General features: G+C 40.5%; 1 protein-coding gene across 3 annotated transcripts in view; it reads right to left on the bottom strand.

Moving 5' to 3' along the window:
• Window positions 1-5,420, bottom strand: part of ENAH (ENAH actin regulator) — a 153,820-nt gene extending 148,400 nt beyond the window's left edge. Inside the window, exon 1 of one of the 3 annotated variants that reach the window (XM_037822891.1) lies at window positions 4,953-5,420. In XM_037822891.1, coding sequence (XP_037678819.1) covers window positions 4,953-4,957 — 5 coding nt within the window. In that variant the 5' untranslated portion in view covers window positions 4,958-5,420. The remainder of the gene's footprint in view (window positions 1-4,952) is intronic. The other 2 variants (XM_037822896.1, XM_037822899.1) reach the window with 2 other exon arrangements.
• Between the last annotated feature and the right edge of the window lie 14,425 nt (window positions 5,421-19,845).

Raw genomic sequence — 19,845 nt, 5'->3', positions numbered from 1 at the left:
CCTTTATCCAGTGTATGGACAGATGAGTAGAAAAAACGGAGACAAAAACTAACTGAAAAATAGGGTGGGATAGTGGAGATGGGATGTTTTAGGTGTTCTTTTTTACTTTTATTTTTATTCTTATTTTTATTTATTTATTTATTTTTTTGGAATAATGAAAATGTTAAAAAATTGATTGTGGTGATTAAGCACAACTATACAATGATACGGTGAACAACTGATTGTACACTGTGGATGACTGGATGATATGTGAATATATCTCAATAAAACTGAATTTTTAAAAAAAAAATGGTGGTGGTTATTGTTATAGAACAGGTTCTGGAAAAGAATACCACAACGTCAAACATTTTTATGGGTGCCAGTTATTTGCCAAGTGTTGTGCTGGTACCATGAATATAAAAAATGCAGTCCCTGCTCTCAAGTGACAGGCAGATTCATGTAACTATACAGCAATATAGTAAAAGCAATAGCAAAGAATACACAGAGTGTATAGAAACATGGAGGAATAGCTGGGAGGTTGATAAGTTAGGCACTACTTCCCAGGAGATTTGACAAGGAATCCTCTTCATGCTTTCTAATCCAGAAAACTTTGCAAACCAGTATTTGGGGAAGCAGCCACTTTGGTACAAACACTGAGGTTAAACCTCAGCTCAAACTCTCTGTTTAACTTTTACTTCCATTCAGTTCCATCCATCAATTTCAAAGAAAGGAAAGAAAAGAAAAAGAAGGAAAAAACAACATTAAGTTGGCACAGGAAAGGTTTAAGTATCCTTTTCCTCTTCCACAACTCTACATTTTCCAAATCCTTCTCACATTTATGATAAGGACTGAGAGTTTTAAAAGTTATACAATCACCTCAGATTTAAGCTGTCTGTAGGGTAAGTAAGCAAAACCATCTTGTCTGTACTTTCTTCTATACCAGCCAAATCAGACCTACCTGGTTATTTTTGTTTATTCCAACAGGGCTAACAAGGTATCCAAAACCTTGAATACTACATAAAACTTCAGTAAATTTTCTCTCTTAATCCGCACTCTTACTGAATATTTGCCTAATAAATATTTTTTAAATTGGACATCCATTATATCCAGACACAAGGCACTGAAACCAAAAAAATGAAGACTTGACTCCTGCCCCTAATATAAACCTCTTTAGGAAAGTCACATATTCAAGAGCTACAAGAATTATAAAAGAAGACCCATGGGAACAGAGACACCGCTACTTACATCCTTTCATGGATATCTCACCTGACACAACAATCCTGTGAAATAATAGAATTATCTCCATTTCTACCAATTTGCTCAACTAACAATGAGTCAGCTATAAAACCTGGCCCTTCTGACCCTTGATTGTACCTTGATTGTAATAAAATGTATATTAAATTTACCATTACCATAAATGAAGATAACAAAACACACAAGAAGTATATCAAAGAACTTTTAGGAAGGAAACTTAAAAATTAGTCTCCTCATCTGTAAGATAAGAACACTGGAGTAGACAACAGATGGTCAACATACAGCATTCCAGGAAACACTCTCCAATGTTGCTCTCCAGGACTGACATCCCAACCAAACGTTACTCACCAATCATGGCACTCTTTCCCACCAAGGCCAGAAATACTATCAATGTCCTTACAACATGGTGGTCACTACCATTTGAAGGAAAATGTAACCTATTTGCCATCCTAGAACTAGATAAGGCCCAGAAAGGCAAAGCAAATTGCCCAAAAGCTTTAAGCAACTAGTCTAAAATAGAACTAGGCCTGGAAACAAAAGGATTAATATGACTGTATAATGCTTACAAGTAAACAAAGCACTCTCTTCTATTATCATTTAACCCTCACTACTCAGTGAAGAATTATCCCTATTCTTACTAATGGGGAGAAGAAAAGAAAACTGGATCAGTGAAATAATGTGATTAGCTCAAGGTCATCCAGCTAGTAGGTGACTTGGACAAATCTTCAAGCCTTAGCAAAGTCACAGAATAGAGAGGAAGCCTGGATCATTTAACACAGAACCGAGTGTGTCCATCCAAAATCTTCTGAGCTCTTCTTAGCCACCAGGCTATAAGAAACTATTTTAGATCAGACAAGCTCCACTACACAAATACACACTAACCTACCTCAATCACAGCGATTCTTGTCCTTTCAAAACATTACATAAATGAAAAATAATAGAACCCACAGCTAGTCTGACACGGAGAGTACCGTTGCTGTTTTTGTTTTTGTTTTTGTTTTTTTGTTTTTCTTTGGATCTCAACCCTTCCAATGACTTGCGTAACAAATCCACTTTTCTAATTCTCATCTTTAAGCAAAGTATTAACAAGTAATTCCACATACAGCGCTTTACATGTATAGAATGCCCTTATAACTGCTTCAGGATTGTAAAGTATTATTCAGGTCTCTTCTGTGTAAGGATTACTACATTATATCACAGTGACCATGCAATTCCTAAAATTAAAGTCATCTGAGAGATCTTATCACAAACACTTAAACCACAACATATTCATCATGTCCTCTCTAGAATTCTGACCAGCTGAAGTATAAATTCCTGCCCAGGCATTCCTATTTTTGGATGGTCTTTTAAACATCAGAACATCCATTAATATAACTAAAAAAGACTTGATTTAATAGGTTAACAGTTATGTCCTACAATACTTGAAAGCTTCATTGAGATGAAGTCAAATATTAAAAACGTGAAAAGCCCTTTCTAAGCTCCAAAATATCCCAAAGGCTTTTGCAGTCAGTTCAAGATCCTTTTAGCCCCATCATCCCAAGATGATCCAAGTTTTACAGATATCTAAGCAAATGTTCACACCCCAGTTGCACAAACCACTACCAAATAATCCAATGCTTCCAAAATGAATAGCTGATCCCTCTTTTCTGCTCTTAAGTGATTCAAAATTAGCCTACAAAGAATTATCATAGACTGCTTGAACAAACTTTTCAGATCTGTGTCCCATACTCTATACACTACTGAAAAGCAACAGTGTGATTCCTCCCTCTGTACACTTAGGTAAAGAAAAGAGCAAGAAAAGAGCTTAAGAATTAGAAGTTACTTTTATTAGAAAAGGAGCTTTTAAGTGAAGACAATTTACCAGTGACAGACTGACAACTATACACGACAGTGCTTAAACTTCACTGAATATTAAAAACTTAAATCTTTTTTTTTTGGTTCACAACCTCTGAATTTGAAAACTTATGGCCGTTTTTGTTTAAAACTGTTTTACATTTCTTAATGTTGAGATGTTTATCCAAGTTTGGAAAAAACTGGTAACTTCTGGCCTGCAAGTCTCTTATAGAATTAAATCTCTAAAGCAGAAATCAATATATGGTATTATAAGATAAAACATTACATATATTTTATTATAGTTCCTAAGTTTAAGGATATCAGTAACTTAATAAAAAGTGTTCAGACACATGACTCAAGATTTCCAAACCTTATTTTATAAAAATTGTGTGTTTTGGTTTGTATGTCATAATTAAAATTTTAAACTGATCCATTACATTTGAAAATCACCAAGGAAAAGAGGTCACTTGTTAAACAAATTTTTAAAGGCCATCATAAAGCTCTGTAACTTGGAGTCATAGAAAAAAAATAATTCAAACTCAGAGTAAGCTTAAGTGAAAACTCAACATATACTTAAAAAATACAAAAAACAAAACGGGAGTCTTTCATATAAAAACACAGAAACTAAAGTTTAACATGGAAACTGCTTAAATTGAGAAACAATTCCAATGACATGACATTTTCTTGCCAAAGCAAAGAATTTGTAGATTATATCATTCAAATCTCACTGTATTATATTATAAAGGTCTTGGCAATGGTTGGCCATTAATCTTTAACACAAAGGAGATTCAAATCCAAATGAACTGTAAGACTATCTCTTCCAAGAGAGAAATACAGTAATTTACTTTATCCTCAACTGTTTAACCCATAAGGAAGGCCTGTAAGGATGATAACGCAGAATGGATCAGCAGTCTACCAAGTCCTATTTCTCACGAAGTCTTGCACCAATCCGAAAAGAGAAGGTTACGGACACAAAACAGGCTTAGGAAAAGCTGGAAAAAAAAATCTCCAATGAATGACACGCCACATCATGGTTTATTCTCTCACACAATTGGAGAAACAAAAAAGAAAAATATCACACCATATGTTTCATCGTTGCAATTAAAAATATATTTTACGACAGTACATTCAATTCTTTCCTTTGGGGCTGAAAACATAATTTAGCTTCTGTTTTATTGATTACATAGAGGAAAGGGAAAAAGCAGCTGCTGCAATGCAACACAGGCTGCTACAGAGGAAGGGGGTAAAGGGTTTTCCAAACAAATTCCGCCTCCTCTCCTCGCTTACACACCTCAAACAACTTACTTATTTCTGCCCCCCCCAAATTAAAGCTGATAAATTCTTTCCCTTCCCCCCACCATCGTAAAATTTCACCTTTCTTAATTCCTTCATCTACCCCCGACAGAATACTTTATAACTCTCAGAGATTTCAGATCCTTCAAACTTTTTTCTTTTTTTTACTAAACACGAGAGTTTTGTAATCAAAAGCGCATGAAATTTGCACACATACACAGGAAAAATACCTGTTTCCCAGCAACATGCACGCTTTGATTCTCGAACCCCTCCCCATCTCCCAGGTTTTGCTTGCAAAGGCTGGGGGGAGGAAGCCAAGAGAAAATTAATTTTAGGAATAGAAATCCTGGGTGAAAGAAGAGGATGTGAGGGAAAATAAAAGGTGGAGTGAGACCTCTAAATAAGTGGGGGCTGGGGAGGGCTACAAGAAAGAAAGAGAAATAAAGGACAAAAGAGAGAGGGGGGAGGGAGAGATCCCGAGACCGAGGAAGACGCTTCGGGCCAGCACAGAGAAGCCGGGGTCCGAGGAAAACCGGGGTCGCGGCTCCCGCGGCACAATGGCCTGCCCGGTCCCCGCCCCGCGCGCCTCTCACCTCATGGTGCCGGTGGCGCCGAGGCTTCCCCAGCAGCCGGGAGACGCGAGAGGCACCGAGCCGAGAGGGGTCTTCTCCTCCAGGGGCGGGGACGCAGCGCAGAGACTGGAGACAAGTGTCCGGCTCCTCCTTCGAGCGGCGAGGAGGCTACACCATGTCCTCGCACAAAGCCGAGACGCCGGCCGGAGCGTGAGAGAAGACCAAAGAAAGGCTGGAGAGCAAGCGAAGAAGCCAACGCGCGGAGCGGGTCCCTGGCAGCCGCCGCCTCCCACCTCCTACTGCTCCTATTCTTCCTCCTCCAGGAGCTTCCTGGGCCGCCCTCAGAGGGGTGTCCGGCCGGGCCCCACACCCGGCCGCCGCTCCAGACGCCCGCGACCGCCGCGCCCGCCGCCGAGGCCGTGTGCAACCCGCAGCTGCTGCAGCCGCGGGAGGAGAGTCGGAATCGCCTCGAGGAGCCCAGGAGGAGGCGGGGCGCGCGGCGGAGGAACACGCAGGCGCCGCCCTCCTCCCCTCCTTCCCCGGGGGCGAGGAGGCGGCGCGGGGGAAGGGGAGGCGGGGAGCCCGGCGCACACCCCTCACTAGCTGCAGACGGCCCGGGCCCCCACCGGACTGCAGAGAGCGGGGCGGGGTGGGAGCGAGCTCCGCGGCGACGGATTAGTAAAGGCTCTTTGTTGCTTCCCCACCCCGCCCCCTCCAGCCCCCTGGGATTGGGACTGTTTCCCTCCCCGCCAAGCCCGCCAGTGGTGGGGGTTCCTCGCCCGGGGTTGTCCTTGGCAGTCGTCACCCTCCCCGTCGCCTCCCGCTCCACGCAGGAACGGCCTGGCCCTGAGGCTGGGGAGCCCCAGGCCTCCCCCGCGTCCGGGGTGCGGAGACTGAGGCTCCGAGACCTCCCAGGCGCGGGAAGCGCGGGTAGCTGAGTGAGGAACCGGGAAGCGGCAACTAGAATGCTTGATGCGGACAGGGCCGGACCGGGGAACTCGAGATCTGCTCTGGGCCCTCGCGCGGGGCTGGTCCGCAGCCGGCCCGGTCCCCATCCGGCCCTCTTGCTAGCTCAGGACGCGAAAGTGGGAGTCGGCGATCCCCTGGCCAGCCCCACATGCCGCCCGCCGAGTGTCTGGTGCTAGCGATCCCTACGGGATTGGGGAGATAGAAATGTAAAATATGGTCATCTTTGTTCGCTTCGCTCCTTTTCTTCCCGAGAAATCCCAGCGTGCTGTACCAATTTAACGAGCTGATATGCACACCATGGATAGGGATGACTTCATCGCCAAACGAACGCAGCCAACTCGCGGGGAAACGCAGTCGCCGGGAGACGCGCGCGGAACCATGTGCAGCCGCCAGAATGGAAGAGAAACGCCGCCAGTGAAACCGCTTTATATCGTCATTAGCAAAAAGGGAATTCCGGGGAGGCGGGAGGGAGATGTGAACTAATAATATTTTTTTAATTTTCCATCATTCACTTGGTCTTGAAATCACCTCTTTTAAAAGGTAGATTCAAAACACTGCCAAAGGAATCTTATTTAAAGTTAATAGAGCGGGGGTTATCAAGGAAGCCAGAATTTATAGTTGTGAGAGTTTCTTGGTATCCAAAACCAAATCTAAAAATCAAATTAAAATTTAAACTGGACAAATTTTAGCCCTCGTATAGTCCAGAGGGGTAGGGTGTGTTTCCTATATAAAAGATAGCATGGAAAAGATCTGTTGCTACAAGGTTCCTAATGCTGAACGATCTAATCCAAAATGGAGAACCTGTCAGGACTCCAGGAATCCATTCAAAAGTTTGGGTGTTTTGTTTGAAGATAGGAGTACAGTTTAAATTGTAATTATGAAGATTGGGACAATGTACACTTCCAAATGAAAGGGGAACACGTGATAGTCATCCTTGGTCAATGCCTGGCTTGTCTGTAGTAGAACTGTGTCGCCCAGTTTTAACTATAAATGGCTTCCTGGTTTCAGAGCTTGGTACTGAGTTATTTTCATTTTGGAATGTGCAGCCCAAACCAACAGCCCTTTGGAAGCAGTGACCTGGAGCTATGGCATAGGACCAGGTTGGCCTCAGGTAGTAACAAGCAGGGTGCTTCTGCCTTAAACATGGTGTACTTGAAGAACACTAATTTCCACCCACAGTTCTAATTAAAGCTTACCATCACAGAGAGCATTTTATTCGAGGATCTCCAAGCACTGGAGAGAAAACACTCTTCCCAGTCGGACTTCCTTTTTGCCATATTACAAGTAGAGTCGGGGAATTGCAGAGCTCTGATATCTCTAGATGAGTTAACACAATAGGCATGATTTAAAATCATAGCAACTAACTGAGGTTCATTGTCTTAACATAAATTACTCTTAAAACATAAGCACCTCAAATAGTGTTCTCCAAAATTAACCAGAAAATGTTTGCCTGGGAGGCTTTTTTCTTGGAAAAGTATTATTAACACATACGGGACCATCTTGGAAAATTATTTATAAGACATATTCAACCACATAGAAGTACCAATTTGCCTTAGTCCATTCATAGCAATACAGTAAATCCAGCAGAGCTTATGTTTCACAGAAAACTCCTACAAAGGGCCAAAAGGGGTGGAGATTTTGCTATAATGATTCAAACTATCTCCTGCCAGAGACAAGAGGCAAGGATAAAAATTCCTTACAGATGACTCCATAACCTACTTCTCGTTTCTGAAAGTTAATCTATCCTGCACTAAATAAGTGATATATCACATCATCTTTATCCTAACAGCAAATGTTCCAATGGTATGGGCACCAAATTAAGCAATCCAAGTGGAAAATGCTGTTCTTACTTTCTATGTTTATTAAAAATGTACCAGCCAAGAATTTTGGCTGCCTACAACATTTCCATCCTCTTGGATGGCAGCCTGCCAGCTCACAAGTTGGTCATACCATTGCCTTTGGATTTAGATATTGTAATGACCTCCAAAGGTCATTCTCTGGAAGGGCAATTTGTTGGCTGTGACAAAATGTTATTGCTTCTTGTTCATATTTGGTTAACAATCAGAGAGGGCAGAAGGGAAACTTCGGCTAGAAAATCAAAGACTGATTCTGGCTACAAAAGAAACTTTGTGGAATGTGTTATCATTCTAGAATAAAAGAATTTTAGAGATGGAAAGAATCTTAACAATCAAGTCCAACCCACTTATTTCTCAAAATAGGAAAGTGAGGCGCAGAGAGATCAAGTAACTTGCTGATGGTCACACACAGTCCCTTTATGGTAAAGCTGGAACTTAAACCCAGGATTTCCGATTCTTAGTTCATTCACCTTATCATACTACATTCTGGCATAAGTAAAAGTGGAGTAAAAGCAGTAAAAATTAAAGCAGATTTTCTTCCTATGAACCCTGATTAAAAATTAGCTGAGATTATCTTGGCTTGGTGAATGGTGAAAATCATTTGAATTCTTCACTGAAGGATTGCCCAGCTTGCAGTCCGATGCCTGGCCTATGTAGGCACTTGGATATTTCTAAAGTGAATGAATGAATGAGCAAATGAATGGTTACTCTAATCTAAGATGAATAGGGAACTATTCACCAAAAGAAATTTAGTCTCTTCTTAACGCCAAGTACATGGACCTCAGCTGTCCCTGACACCTTAGCTTTATACCATAGTGGGAGGCCTGCTTCAAGTCCTCTGTGTGTACAGACACTGCGAGTTGGTATACACGTATCTGTTAGCAGTGTACACCCAGGTGTAAGATGAAACAGAGCATGCTTCTGTTGAAGAGGGTTTGCTGCAGGAGTGTTGTCAGACTGGCTCTGAGGGTTCTCTCGGAACATGCCTTGTTTAAATCTGTCTGATAACATCACTCTAGGCTTATCCTCCCTTTATGGGCATGAAGAGGATGCATGACTAATGCTACTCAGCACTCAGGAAATCAGTGTTGAGGATTGTAGGCATGGTCTCCCTTGTACCCCACCCCACCCCCCCAAAAAAAGGTTCTCCTTAAGAATTACATGGGATGGGTGAAGAGAAGAAGGTAATTTGTCATGAACTTTCTACTTGCATGTGACAGCATTGTTTTAGTTCACAGTGTAATTTTTGTTTATCTCCCCAAGAATGGAAAAAATAATGTAGAATGATACTCCAGTAGGATTCAAGATATTTTTATTACTTATCTTTCAGCTTCAGTTGCCCATATGAAATCTTGGTTTCTAAAATATTATCAGGAGACATAGACATTAGAGGAAACTATTTGCCTATGTGCCATTTGCATTTTTCTTCTATTTGTCATTCTTCTCCCTTCCAAATTAGGATTTATGCAGTTAATTTCATTTTCTCTTCCCCAGAGTCTCTTTCTTTTCTTAGCTCTACGCTGTTTAAACTTGGCAGAAGATTCCCAAAGCCTGAACAGTGTTGGAGTAACATTAATCAGTAGAGGCCATATTCTTTAAAATGCAATGCATTGTTTCCACAAAATTCAGCCATGGTTGCCATTTAAAGAATATGATAGGGGGGCTCCATTTCTAGGTGGCAGTGAAATCATGGTCCTTCAGAAATTTGATTGAGAGGAAGCATGGCCATAATTTACTACTGAATACTGATCTCTCATTTTATAAAATCTACCTGATAGTTTGGGAAGAAAAACAATGTAGTTGCCCTCTTTCTTACATTGAATTGATTTACTTGTCCCATTTACTGTAATCAAGCTTAGAATACAAGTCAATTTTCTTATGGATATTATGATGAGGTGACAGCTGACCTTGGAATATTTTTTCACAGGATATCAGGAGAAAAGCTAACAAAGAAAAGATTATTTTCTGGCTAATCACAGTAGAGAAGAAAGATATTACCACTAAGATGTATCTTGAACAAGCTGTCTAAAATTAATTCACACTGCTTAACACCACATCTTTTGTAGCTTTTATCCCACTTTTCAGGTAGGTTTCAAAGCTCATTTAATCATCTTTCTCTTCAAAACTATTGCTAAGCATGGTGAACTGGCCAGATTCTAGTTGAGAAATTATCTTTGCAACTTCATTCTCTTGGGTGTAGGGTCAAAATTCAATCTCTAGTTGACTCTTCCTAAAGAAAAAGGAAAAAAAGTAACAATTATCAGAAAAATAATTAATTATGCGTCATTAGTCATAATACTTTCATTTGGCCTCCTAATATTTTAATACCCTTCTTTATCATTAGAACCAACTTGTGTTGATATAAAATGGTAAGTGATATTGAATCGATTTTGTATTTGAAGAGGCTGAGTCCTTTGATCATAGTAGCCAGTGGCTAAATTTATATTTGGTAGTAAATGAATTCACTACTAAAGCAGTTGAAAAAAAAAGAAATCAAAGCAGTTGAAAGCGAAATTTAGACTTTCATTCCCATCTCTCCTCTATATGCTTTAGATGGAACCCAACATAGACAAGCTTTACCTCTGAGAAAAGTATTTGCAGACATAAGGAACGTAGGAGATGAATGTAGCTAAAAATGATTGGTTGGCCAATAATAATCATTGCTTACCCACCAAGCACATACACATATTAACTCAGTTAATCCCCATGTCATTTCTATAAAGTGGGTACCAGTATGGTCATCCTTGCTACATAGCTCATGAAGGTGAGGGACAGACTGATTAGTAAGAGAGTTGCCCAAAGTCACAGCTAGTGTGCTGGTTTGAATCTGTTATGTACCCCATAAAAAGCCATGTTCTTTAATGCAGTCTTCTGGGAGGAGACCTGTTGCGGGTGGAATCTTTCGATTAGGTTGTTTCCATGGAGATATGACCCACCCAATTGTGGGTGGGAACTTTAGATTATTTCCATGGAAGTGTGACCCCACCCATTCAAGGTGGGTCTTAATTAGTTTACTGGAGTCCTTAAGAGAGCTCACAGAGAAAAAGAGCTCAGAGCTGACACAGACCCAGATATTTGGAGATGCTAAGCTAAGGGATGAAGCCCAGAGTTCACCCAGGAGAAGGTAAGTGAGAACCCACAGATGCTTAAGAAGAAAATCACTGGAATCAGAAGCTGAAAGTAATGCAGCCCAGGAGCAAAAGACCAGCAGATGCCAGCCACATGCCTTCCCAGCTGACGGAGGTGTTCTGGATGCCATCAGCTTTTCCCTCAGAAGCTTTAGCAGGCCGCAACAGGTAGTAAGTGAGAAAGGCAGACAGGCCAGTTCTACAGGCCACACTCAACCTCTGTGGCACAGGCCTTTTGTGTTTCACTTGACTTCCTCTGAAGGAGGGAAGGAAGGAACTGAGGGAAGGATGGAGGGAGGAAAAGACTCAAGGTCCCCTTGGGAAATGGAACTAGCATAGTTAAAAAAGAAAAAAAAAACCACTCTCAAGTCCCTTAACTCCCTGTTCTACCACAGGAAGCAACAGTAATAACCCATTCAGTAAATCAAGATATTCCTATCACCATAAGCAAATATAAATAAACCCCTCCCTTAGGTAGAGATTTGTGTCCCTAGTGCCTGGACTTGTGCTTCGTGTAGAGACTCGATAAATGAGTGAAGTGAGTCTCCAAATTAGGGAACTCCAAATTAAAAGTTAGGACTTTTTATCCAGAACATTAATTCTATAGAGAAATGGCCAATGTTAATTAATTCATTCACCATGCCTTCATCCTAGATATCCTGGGCATACAACTAGCCGAGGTTTATAGAACTTACAGGGGTTGAATTTCTTAACTCATAAACCAAAAACTCATATAGAGATATTTGGAGTTTATTGGCTAACATTTTTTTTGTTGAATAAATACAAGGTGATAAATGGGATGTTTTATCCATATATGGCTATGTTTTTAGAAGGTGGTTAGAGAAGTGTCTACATTTTCTTTTATTTATATTCTAATTAGTACCAGAGAGATTAGGTAGGAAATACCATTCTAACAAGGTGACCCCATGCTATCTTTAGCTCTGGTAGTTTGCAAAGCAATTGGGCATAAAAGTCTTAATCTAGGACTCATTTCTTGATACTTTAGAATGTCACCAAAATCTTTGAAAAGAACTCATCTTTTTCTTCATTTATCATTTTGTAAAAATACTTCTCGGTACTAACATACTTATATTTAAAACTTATCACCAATACATATGGTTATAATATTTCAGTGAAAGGCCTGAATAGAGCCCTACTACCTTAGCTTCCCATTCAGGTGGAATTTTCTATCTGTCAAGCATCTCATAGTTAGATTTTTCTTTAAATAGCTTCTGTTGTTTTGTGTGTGTATGTTTTAATATTGCCTTCACTGAGCATCTCATTGTACTTGATTTTATTCAGTGTCTCTCACTTGCAAATAGCTTTTCCCTTCAAAAGTTCACAGTCTGGTCTTTTCCTTCTTATTTTTCACTTCATTTTCTCTCCTACTACTAATGAGATGGTGATTCTTGATTTGTTTTATTTTTGAACTATTTATATCTTCAGGCCTCTGTTCTATATCAAGTCTGATTTAGCATTCTTTTCTTACTGAGTGATGCCCAAATTAAGTTAAGAAACAATTCCTAAGAAAGGAGCCTTGTGATTCTTATTCTTCTGGTGTCCCAAGTGCTGGGCAGTCTGTTTAATGTTGAAAGTTGATGTAACCAGCCAAGTTCATAGTTTATGTCAGGTTTGGCTCAATAAGTGCTTTCTAGAGTAAGATTTGTTGAGGAGATACAAGTAGGGAAGGAAATATTAAAGCAGTGAAGGTAGTGATTATAAATGCATAAAAGCTATTGACATGGACAATTTGATCTCTTGGTTTTAACTGTTACTCATGTGTCAATCCACAATACATAAAGCATTTAACCCTCTCCTAATGATTGGGTTCCTATTGAAGAGAGTGGCAGTGGGGTATGGTAACATATCTGATGCTAAAACTGATGAACTACCCCCACCATTACATTATAATCACCCCCAACAAAGAAAAGGAGCTTTTCTGCTTTGATCTTCTAGCAAGGTCTATCTGCACAGACTCTGGTGCAAGTGACAGGAACCCAATTAAAAGGAGCTTAGTGAAAAAAATGAAATTTATTTGCTATTGCATCTGTATATTTCTGGTGTCGTTTTGAGAATAGCTTGATCCAAGTCTCAACGAATATCACCATTTCCATCTCTTAGTTCTGCATACTTTTATGTTTCTTTATACTTTGATCTCATTCTCTATTATACTTGTTCCAAATTCACATTCTACCAGCACTGTGCTTCCAAAGACAGTCTGTCCAACAAGCCTCAGGAAAAATAGTACTGGAGAGGACATCAATTGACCATGCTTGAGTCATGTGGTTGTCCTGAACCAATCACTATGACCAGGGTAAAGAGTTTCTCTAATTCACCAGGACCAAGTCATGCATCCAGCCCACCCGGTGGTCAGGAGAACAGCTCTGTTATTGAAAGGGGATGGGACAGAAAATAATGTTTTGGGCAACAAAGTCCCGAGTTACCAAATTTTCAGTTAGGGAGAGTGGGTTTAACTGAAGAAGGACAAAATTCTTGAGTGGGGTTGGCAGGGAGAGGGGGACAGTGTGAATAGGAGAATGTTTTTTTTTCTGTAGTAGAAGCCAGTTTAGAAAGGGCAGAACATACAAACCTTGGAAGATAACGATTCTGCAGATCCAGATGCAGCCATAGTGCTTCCACAGATGCACTTGGCTGCTGCAAAATTGAGCTTGTGCTAGTAGCCTGCTCTCCTAGACAAGATACAGACCAGGGTAACAGAAGCTACAGCCCACAGAGCCCCAGGATCTCCCTTCCCTTTTCTTCTTTCTCTTTAGACCACACCCCCCTTTCCTTCCCAACTCTGGTGGATTTTTTTGCAAAAGTGGTCATAACCATTATCCTCTCAATATGCATGCCTCTCCCTCACTGACTCTGAACTTGGCCATGTGACTTGATCTGGCCAATGAATAGTAAACATGACACAAGCAGAGATTTATAAAGTGCTTGCACATTGGGGTCTACTCTTCTCTTGATACTCTTTGGAAAACTGAGATGGTCATAATAAGAAACCGGGGCTAGTTTGCTAAAAAAAAAAAAAAAAAAAAAAAATGAGAGACCCCATGGAGTAGGAGTGAGTTGTCCAAACTAAGGTCCCAGACCAATAGCCTGCCAACCCCAGACTATGAGTGAGGCCATTCTAGACCATCCAACCCCATTTGTGCTGATCCAGACCAATATAACTGCACAGTCAACCCAAAGAATCATGAGAAATAATGCTTGTTGTTTTAAGACCCCCAAAGTTATGGGGTAGTTTGTTTTACAGTAAAAGCTATCTGCTATACCAACTCTCTTCTTCAAGAACTTCCCACAAGTCCTTGAGTAGAAAAATGTCTACTGAATTGAGGGGAAATTTTGTGGTTAAAGCTCTTGCTCCAGACGGAGGATGAGCACTTTTGCCCAGGGTCTCATATCAGACAATACTCTGAGGACTTCTCAGAGTCCATGAATCTTGGTGTGATACAACCACTCACAACTGGTTGTTCGGTTAATATACTCTGGAGTTCTTCCTCCAGGAGGGACAAGAAATCCAAGATGGGAAGGATGGACAGAGTGATAAAAAGGCAGGACCTGTTGGGGCACCAAATTACATGCAGATAGGACAGGAGCTCTAGAGGCAATGTCCAAGAGCTGTTACTTATAAGCCTGATGATCTAGATTCATGTTTCCCTTTCTGATTATTTTCCTTTTGATATCCACAAATCTTTAGTCTTGTTTGAATGTTCCAAACTGTTCTCAGCTGGTCCTTAGGGTATTAAAGAAAGGGCCTTTTGTCCTTGCTCTAGTGGAAGTTTCTAGGGGGAACAGCGTTCCTTGGTGGCAGAGGCAACTATCAAGAAAATACTCCTCTTAACCCACCAAACTATTAGGAATAAGCTTCTACTCAGCTGCATTTGGCAAAGTTTTCAGGGACGGACCAATGTCTATATGTCATGGCTAAGGAGTCAGGATGGAGTTGGGATGAAACCCATGTTTCTCTCCAATTTGAAAAAGACACTGAGGTCTTCCCACAGAAGAGTTCGAGAGGCCATTTCTCTCAGGGGGATGGGGACAGGAAGTAGATATCCCTGGAGCTCTCAGAGCAATATTTTAGATCTTGATCTGCAGAATTACTAGGTGCCATTTAATTGCAGTAAAGCTAGGGTACATGAGAGATCCAAGAAGGCTGTAAGAAAGGAACAAAGTGCTCAAGAATGGTCTGAATGGAGGATGGCATCAGGGTCAGGAAGACGCCAGGATCAGGGCTGATGGGTAAGGAAGGAGAAACCCAGTATGTATAACTGGGGAGCTATAGTTTGGAAGGGAGCCTGGATCCCATCTTTATCAATGTCAGTCTGCCCTTGTTGGAGGACCCCTCAATTTTTTTATTTTTTCATTTTTATTTTATTTTATATTATTTTATTTTTATTTTTATTATTTATTTATTTATTTATTGTCATTAGGTCCCCATACCACTCTCTGCTGTCCTGGGAAGGCTGACTATATTGTGGTTAATCACTACCATTTAAAAAGGTTGCAGTGGACAGAGAGCCAGCTTGTACTGAGGACATTATTTCTCATGTAATGAAACTGCAGAAGAAGCAGGGATAACCAGAATTGCAAACATGGTCAGGACTCTGTCTCTCTGTCTCTGTTTTTTACATCTCTCTGAGTATTGGCATCTTTCAGACTAGCTTCTTCACAAAGCTGTAACCACAGCTGCCAGCTCCTCTTAGCTCACCTCTTACTTGGCCACCAGGGAGGGACAGGCTCTTCCCCAATAAACTCTGGGTGGGGAAAATGGAGAAAGGCTTTGATTGACATGCTTGGGTTGTATGCCTATACCTGACCCAGACACTGGCATGGATGGGGAGAGGAGGGAGGATAAAGTACATTTTTGGTTGATCCAGCTTGGGTCACATGTCCATCTTGAGAGCCCTCCTAGAACCCGACCCCTGGAGGGAGGGAAGAGCAGCTCCTCCAAAGTAGGAAGGGGCTAGTCCCTGAAGATGGAGAGCAAAAAGGCCGAAATTCCTATGTCTTTCTTACCATGTTCTGATGCTTCCCAGTGGGCCACTCATTTAGGGAGTCAAATAGAAAAACAATAGAGGAAAGTAGAAATAATAACATGGCGACTATAGAATGAGTTCTGGGCAATGTCTCTTTTTTTCATTTTATCTTCCTCCATATTGTACTTTTCTCCCCTTGCATATGTAATTAAAATTGTGAAAATAAGAATGGACATGACAAAACAAAGGAATAAAGGAATTTTTTAAAAGCAGCAGTATTAAAGATAGCTCAGTCATTTTAGTAAGCCCATAGAGCAGAGATGCATGTGTAACATAGAAAAACATAAAAATAATTTATCAAATGGGTGAAAGGTGGTGTACAAGTTCCTTAGAATAAATTATTTCCAATTTTAACGGGGCTAATAAATACCATATAGCATCTAATTGAGTTTCTTTTTTGCTAACTTGTGGAACTGGGGCTCTGTACTATACTAGCTGCTGGATTTTACAAAGTCTGTTCTCTTGGTTGGCTGGATGAAGTGGGAATCATTTCTATATTTGTTTCGTGTGTTTCTGTTTGAATTGTATTAAGATATCAATTCATACTTAAATAGAACCAAGAGAAAAGTTTGTAAAATCCTCTCAACAATCATGTTTTTAGCTTATTCCATTCATTAAATTCGATCTCTTATTTTTAAATGAACTCTGTGGTTTATAATACATATAAAATAAAATGCACCCATTTCAATTGTACATTATCTCAATAAATTTTGACGAATATGTATACCCATAAAATTACCATCACAATCAAGATATAGAACAATCCCATGACCCCAAAAGTTCTCTTGCAACACTCCCTTGTCATCCTTCCCTTATCCCTGGCCTCAGGCAACCACTGATGTACTTTCTGTCACTATAGATCATATTTGTCTTTTCTAGAGTTTCATACAAGTGTAATCATACAGTATATATTCTTGTGTCAGCTTCTTTCACTCAGCATAATGTATTTGTGATTTTTCCATGTTGTATCATCTATATCAGTAGATAATTCCTTTTTATTGATGAGGAGTATTCCATTGTGAGAATAAACCACAATTTGTTTAAATTTTTTATTTCATTTATCTGTTGATGGACATGTGGGTGTTTTCCAGTTTGGGGGGTCTATATGGCTGGTAGGCACATTCATGTACATGTCTTTTTGTTTTCATTTCTCTTGGGTAAATACTTAGGATTAGAATGGTTGGATCATATGATAAGTGCATATTTAACTTTATAGAAAACTGCCAAAATGTTTTTCAAAGTGGTTGTACAATTTTACATTCCTACCAGCAGTGGATGAGAGTTCCACTTGCTCCATATCCCTGCTCACACTTGGTATGGTCGGCCTTTTAATTTTAGCCCTTCAAGTGGATATGAAGTGGTATGTCATTGTGATCTTAATTTGCGTTTCCCTGATGGATAACGATGATCACCTTTTCATATGCTTATTGGCCATCTGTATATCTTCTTTGTTCCACATTGTTGCCACTCTCCCATGTCCAGGTTCTCATCATCTGCTGTCTAGAATGTAAATTTCTAACTCATCTCTGATGTAAACCAAGGTGTGATCATATACTAGCCCTACTTATAAACTTTCCATGGAGCCCTATTTTCTCAGAATATGAAATTTATACTTACCATGGCATACCAATTTAGCCACACTCCATATATATATATATGTATATATATATATGTAGATACATATATATATATATATATAGTGAGAGAGAGAGCGAGAACAGCTGGACTTGCATTTTTAATAGCGGTATTAGCTACATCCTTTAAGTATCAGAATTTGAACAATGATTTGCCTCACTGAAATTCAAGCATGAGGTTTCACAATAAACATGAGAATTCAGTAATTTCTACAGGATAGCACAGTTCTGGATGTAAATGATAAATATAGGGAAATCATCCCATATAGAATATTTGAAAACCAAAAGAAGCTATTCTAGTTTGCTAGGCTGCCAAAAGCAGATACCGTAAAGTGGTTTGGCTTTTAGTAATGGGAATTTATTAGCTTACAAGCTTACAGTTCTGAGACCATGAAAATATCCAAATCAAGGCATCATCAGGATGATTCCTTCTTCCTGGAGACAGGCTGCCAGTGATCTTGGACTCCTCTGTCACATGGAAAGGCACATGGCAGTGTCTACTGGTCTCTCCCTTCTCTTCTGGGTTTTGTTGCTTTCAGCTTCTTGCTTCCTTGGCTTTCTCTCTGAATTTCATTCTCTTCTAAAGGACTCCAGTAAGAGGATTAAGACCCACCCTGAATGAGGTGTGTCACATCTTGATTTAAGATCCTACTCACCAAGGGATCCTACTCACAATGGATCCACACCCACAGGAATGGATTAACTTTAAGAACATACTTTTCTGGGATACATACAGCTTCAAACCATCACACTCCACTCTCTGGACCCAAAAAAGACATGTTCTTTCCATATGCAAAATACATTCTTTCCATCATAATATCCCCAAAGTCTTAAATCATGTCAGTAACAGTATTAAGTATGAAGTCTCATCAAAATCAGTTATAGATGTGGTCTTTCCTGAGGCCCAATTCCCCTCAGTCTTTGGAGCTTAGAAACTTAGAGAATGAGTTATCTGCTTCTAATATACAAAAGAGGGACATTCTTAGGGTAAACATTTCCATTCCCATAGGGAGAAATTGGGAGGAAAACAGAGGTCAAGGGTCCCAAACAATTCAGAAACCCTGCAGAGCAAACTCCATTAGATTCCAAGGTCTGAGAGTCATCTATAGAAAGATGCTTTGTCCTTGGGGCCTGATGAAGTGGCCATGCTCTCCCCAAACACTGGGGTGAAGGCTCCAACATCTTCAAGCATTGGGCTGATGGCCAGGTTCTTGGCTCCATCTTTGTCAAGCATCAGGGTGGCAGCCTAGCTCTCTGCAATCCCCCAGACACCTGAGAACACTGGGGTGGTAACACTTCCTGAACAAGGGATTGGAAGGCTTGCCCTCCTCAAGTGCTAGGGCAGACTCACCCACTCCACACACATGGGTGGGTCCACTCTCTTGGTTCAAGAAGATGTCTTCAGTCCAGAACTCAGCTTCCATGGTTCTGCCTTTGGGGTCATATTTTCTTCAATCTGCCCCTTTTCTGTCCCTTTCAGTCTGGGCTGGCAGTGGTTCCATTCATACAGATCCCACAAAAAAACTGTCAGTTTCACATGTAGTACACAGGGGCTCAAGCCAGAAGACAAAAGATCTCTCCACAGATCCTTCCTGGATAACTGTATTTCAAACATTCACTTGCACTGAAATGTCTGACTGGATCCATGTTCAGTTAAACCCCCACATGGAGCCCTATCCTCTGGGGACTTGCTTTCCAGAAGCTCAGAGTTTTCCAAACCATCCATTTCTGGTCTCCTTGTGCCCAGGAGTTCAGTTCTCAGTTTATCCCTTTCCTCTTACATTTTACTATAAGCTGCAAGGAGAAGCCAGGCTAACTGTTCCAAATTTTGTTTGGAAATCTCCTCAACTAAATATCCAAGCTCATCACTTTCAAATTCTGCCTTCCATCCAAAGTCAGTACTCAATTTTGCCAAATCCTCTGCCACTTTAAAACAAAAGATTGCTTTTCTTCCATTTTGCAATGATACATTCATCATTTCTGTCTAAGCCCTCATCAGAAGTATCTTTAGCATCTTTATTTCTACCAACAGTATCTTCAAAGCAATCTAGGCTTTTCCTATCAAGCACCTCGCAATTCTTCCAGAATCCATCCCTTGTCCATTTACAAAGCCATTCCCACACTTTTTGCACTTGTAATAGTAGTATCCTGCTCTACCAGTACCAAAATCTGTCTATTTTGCTAGGCTGCCAAAAGCAGATACCATAAAATAGGCTGGCTTTTAGTAATGGGAATTTATTAGCTTATAAACTTACAGTTCTGAGGCTGCAAAAATGTCCTAA

The sequence above is a fragment of the Choloepus didactylus genome, chromosome 2 (genome assembly GCF_015220235.1).
Source record: "Choloepus didactylus isolate mChoDid1 chromosome 2, mChoDid1.pri, whole genome shotgun sequence".
NCBI lineage: Eukaryota > Metazoa > Chordata > Mammalia > Pilosa > Megalonychidae > Choloepus > Choloepus didactylus.
This window is presented reverse-complemented; position numbering and strand designations above follow the sequence as displayed.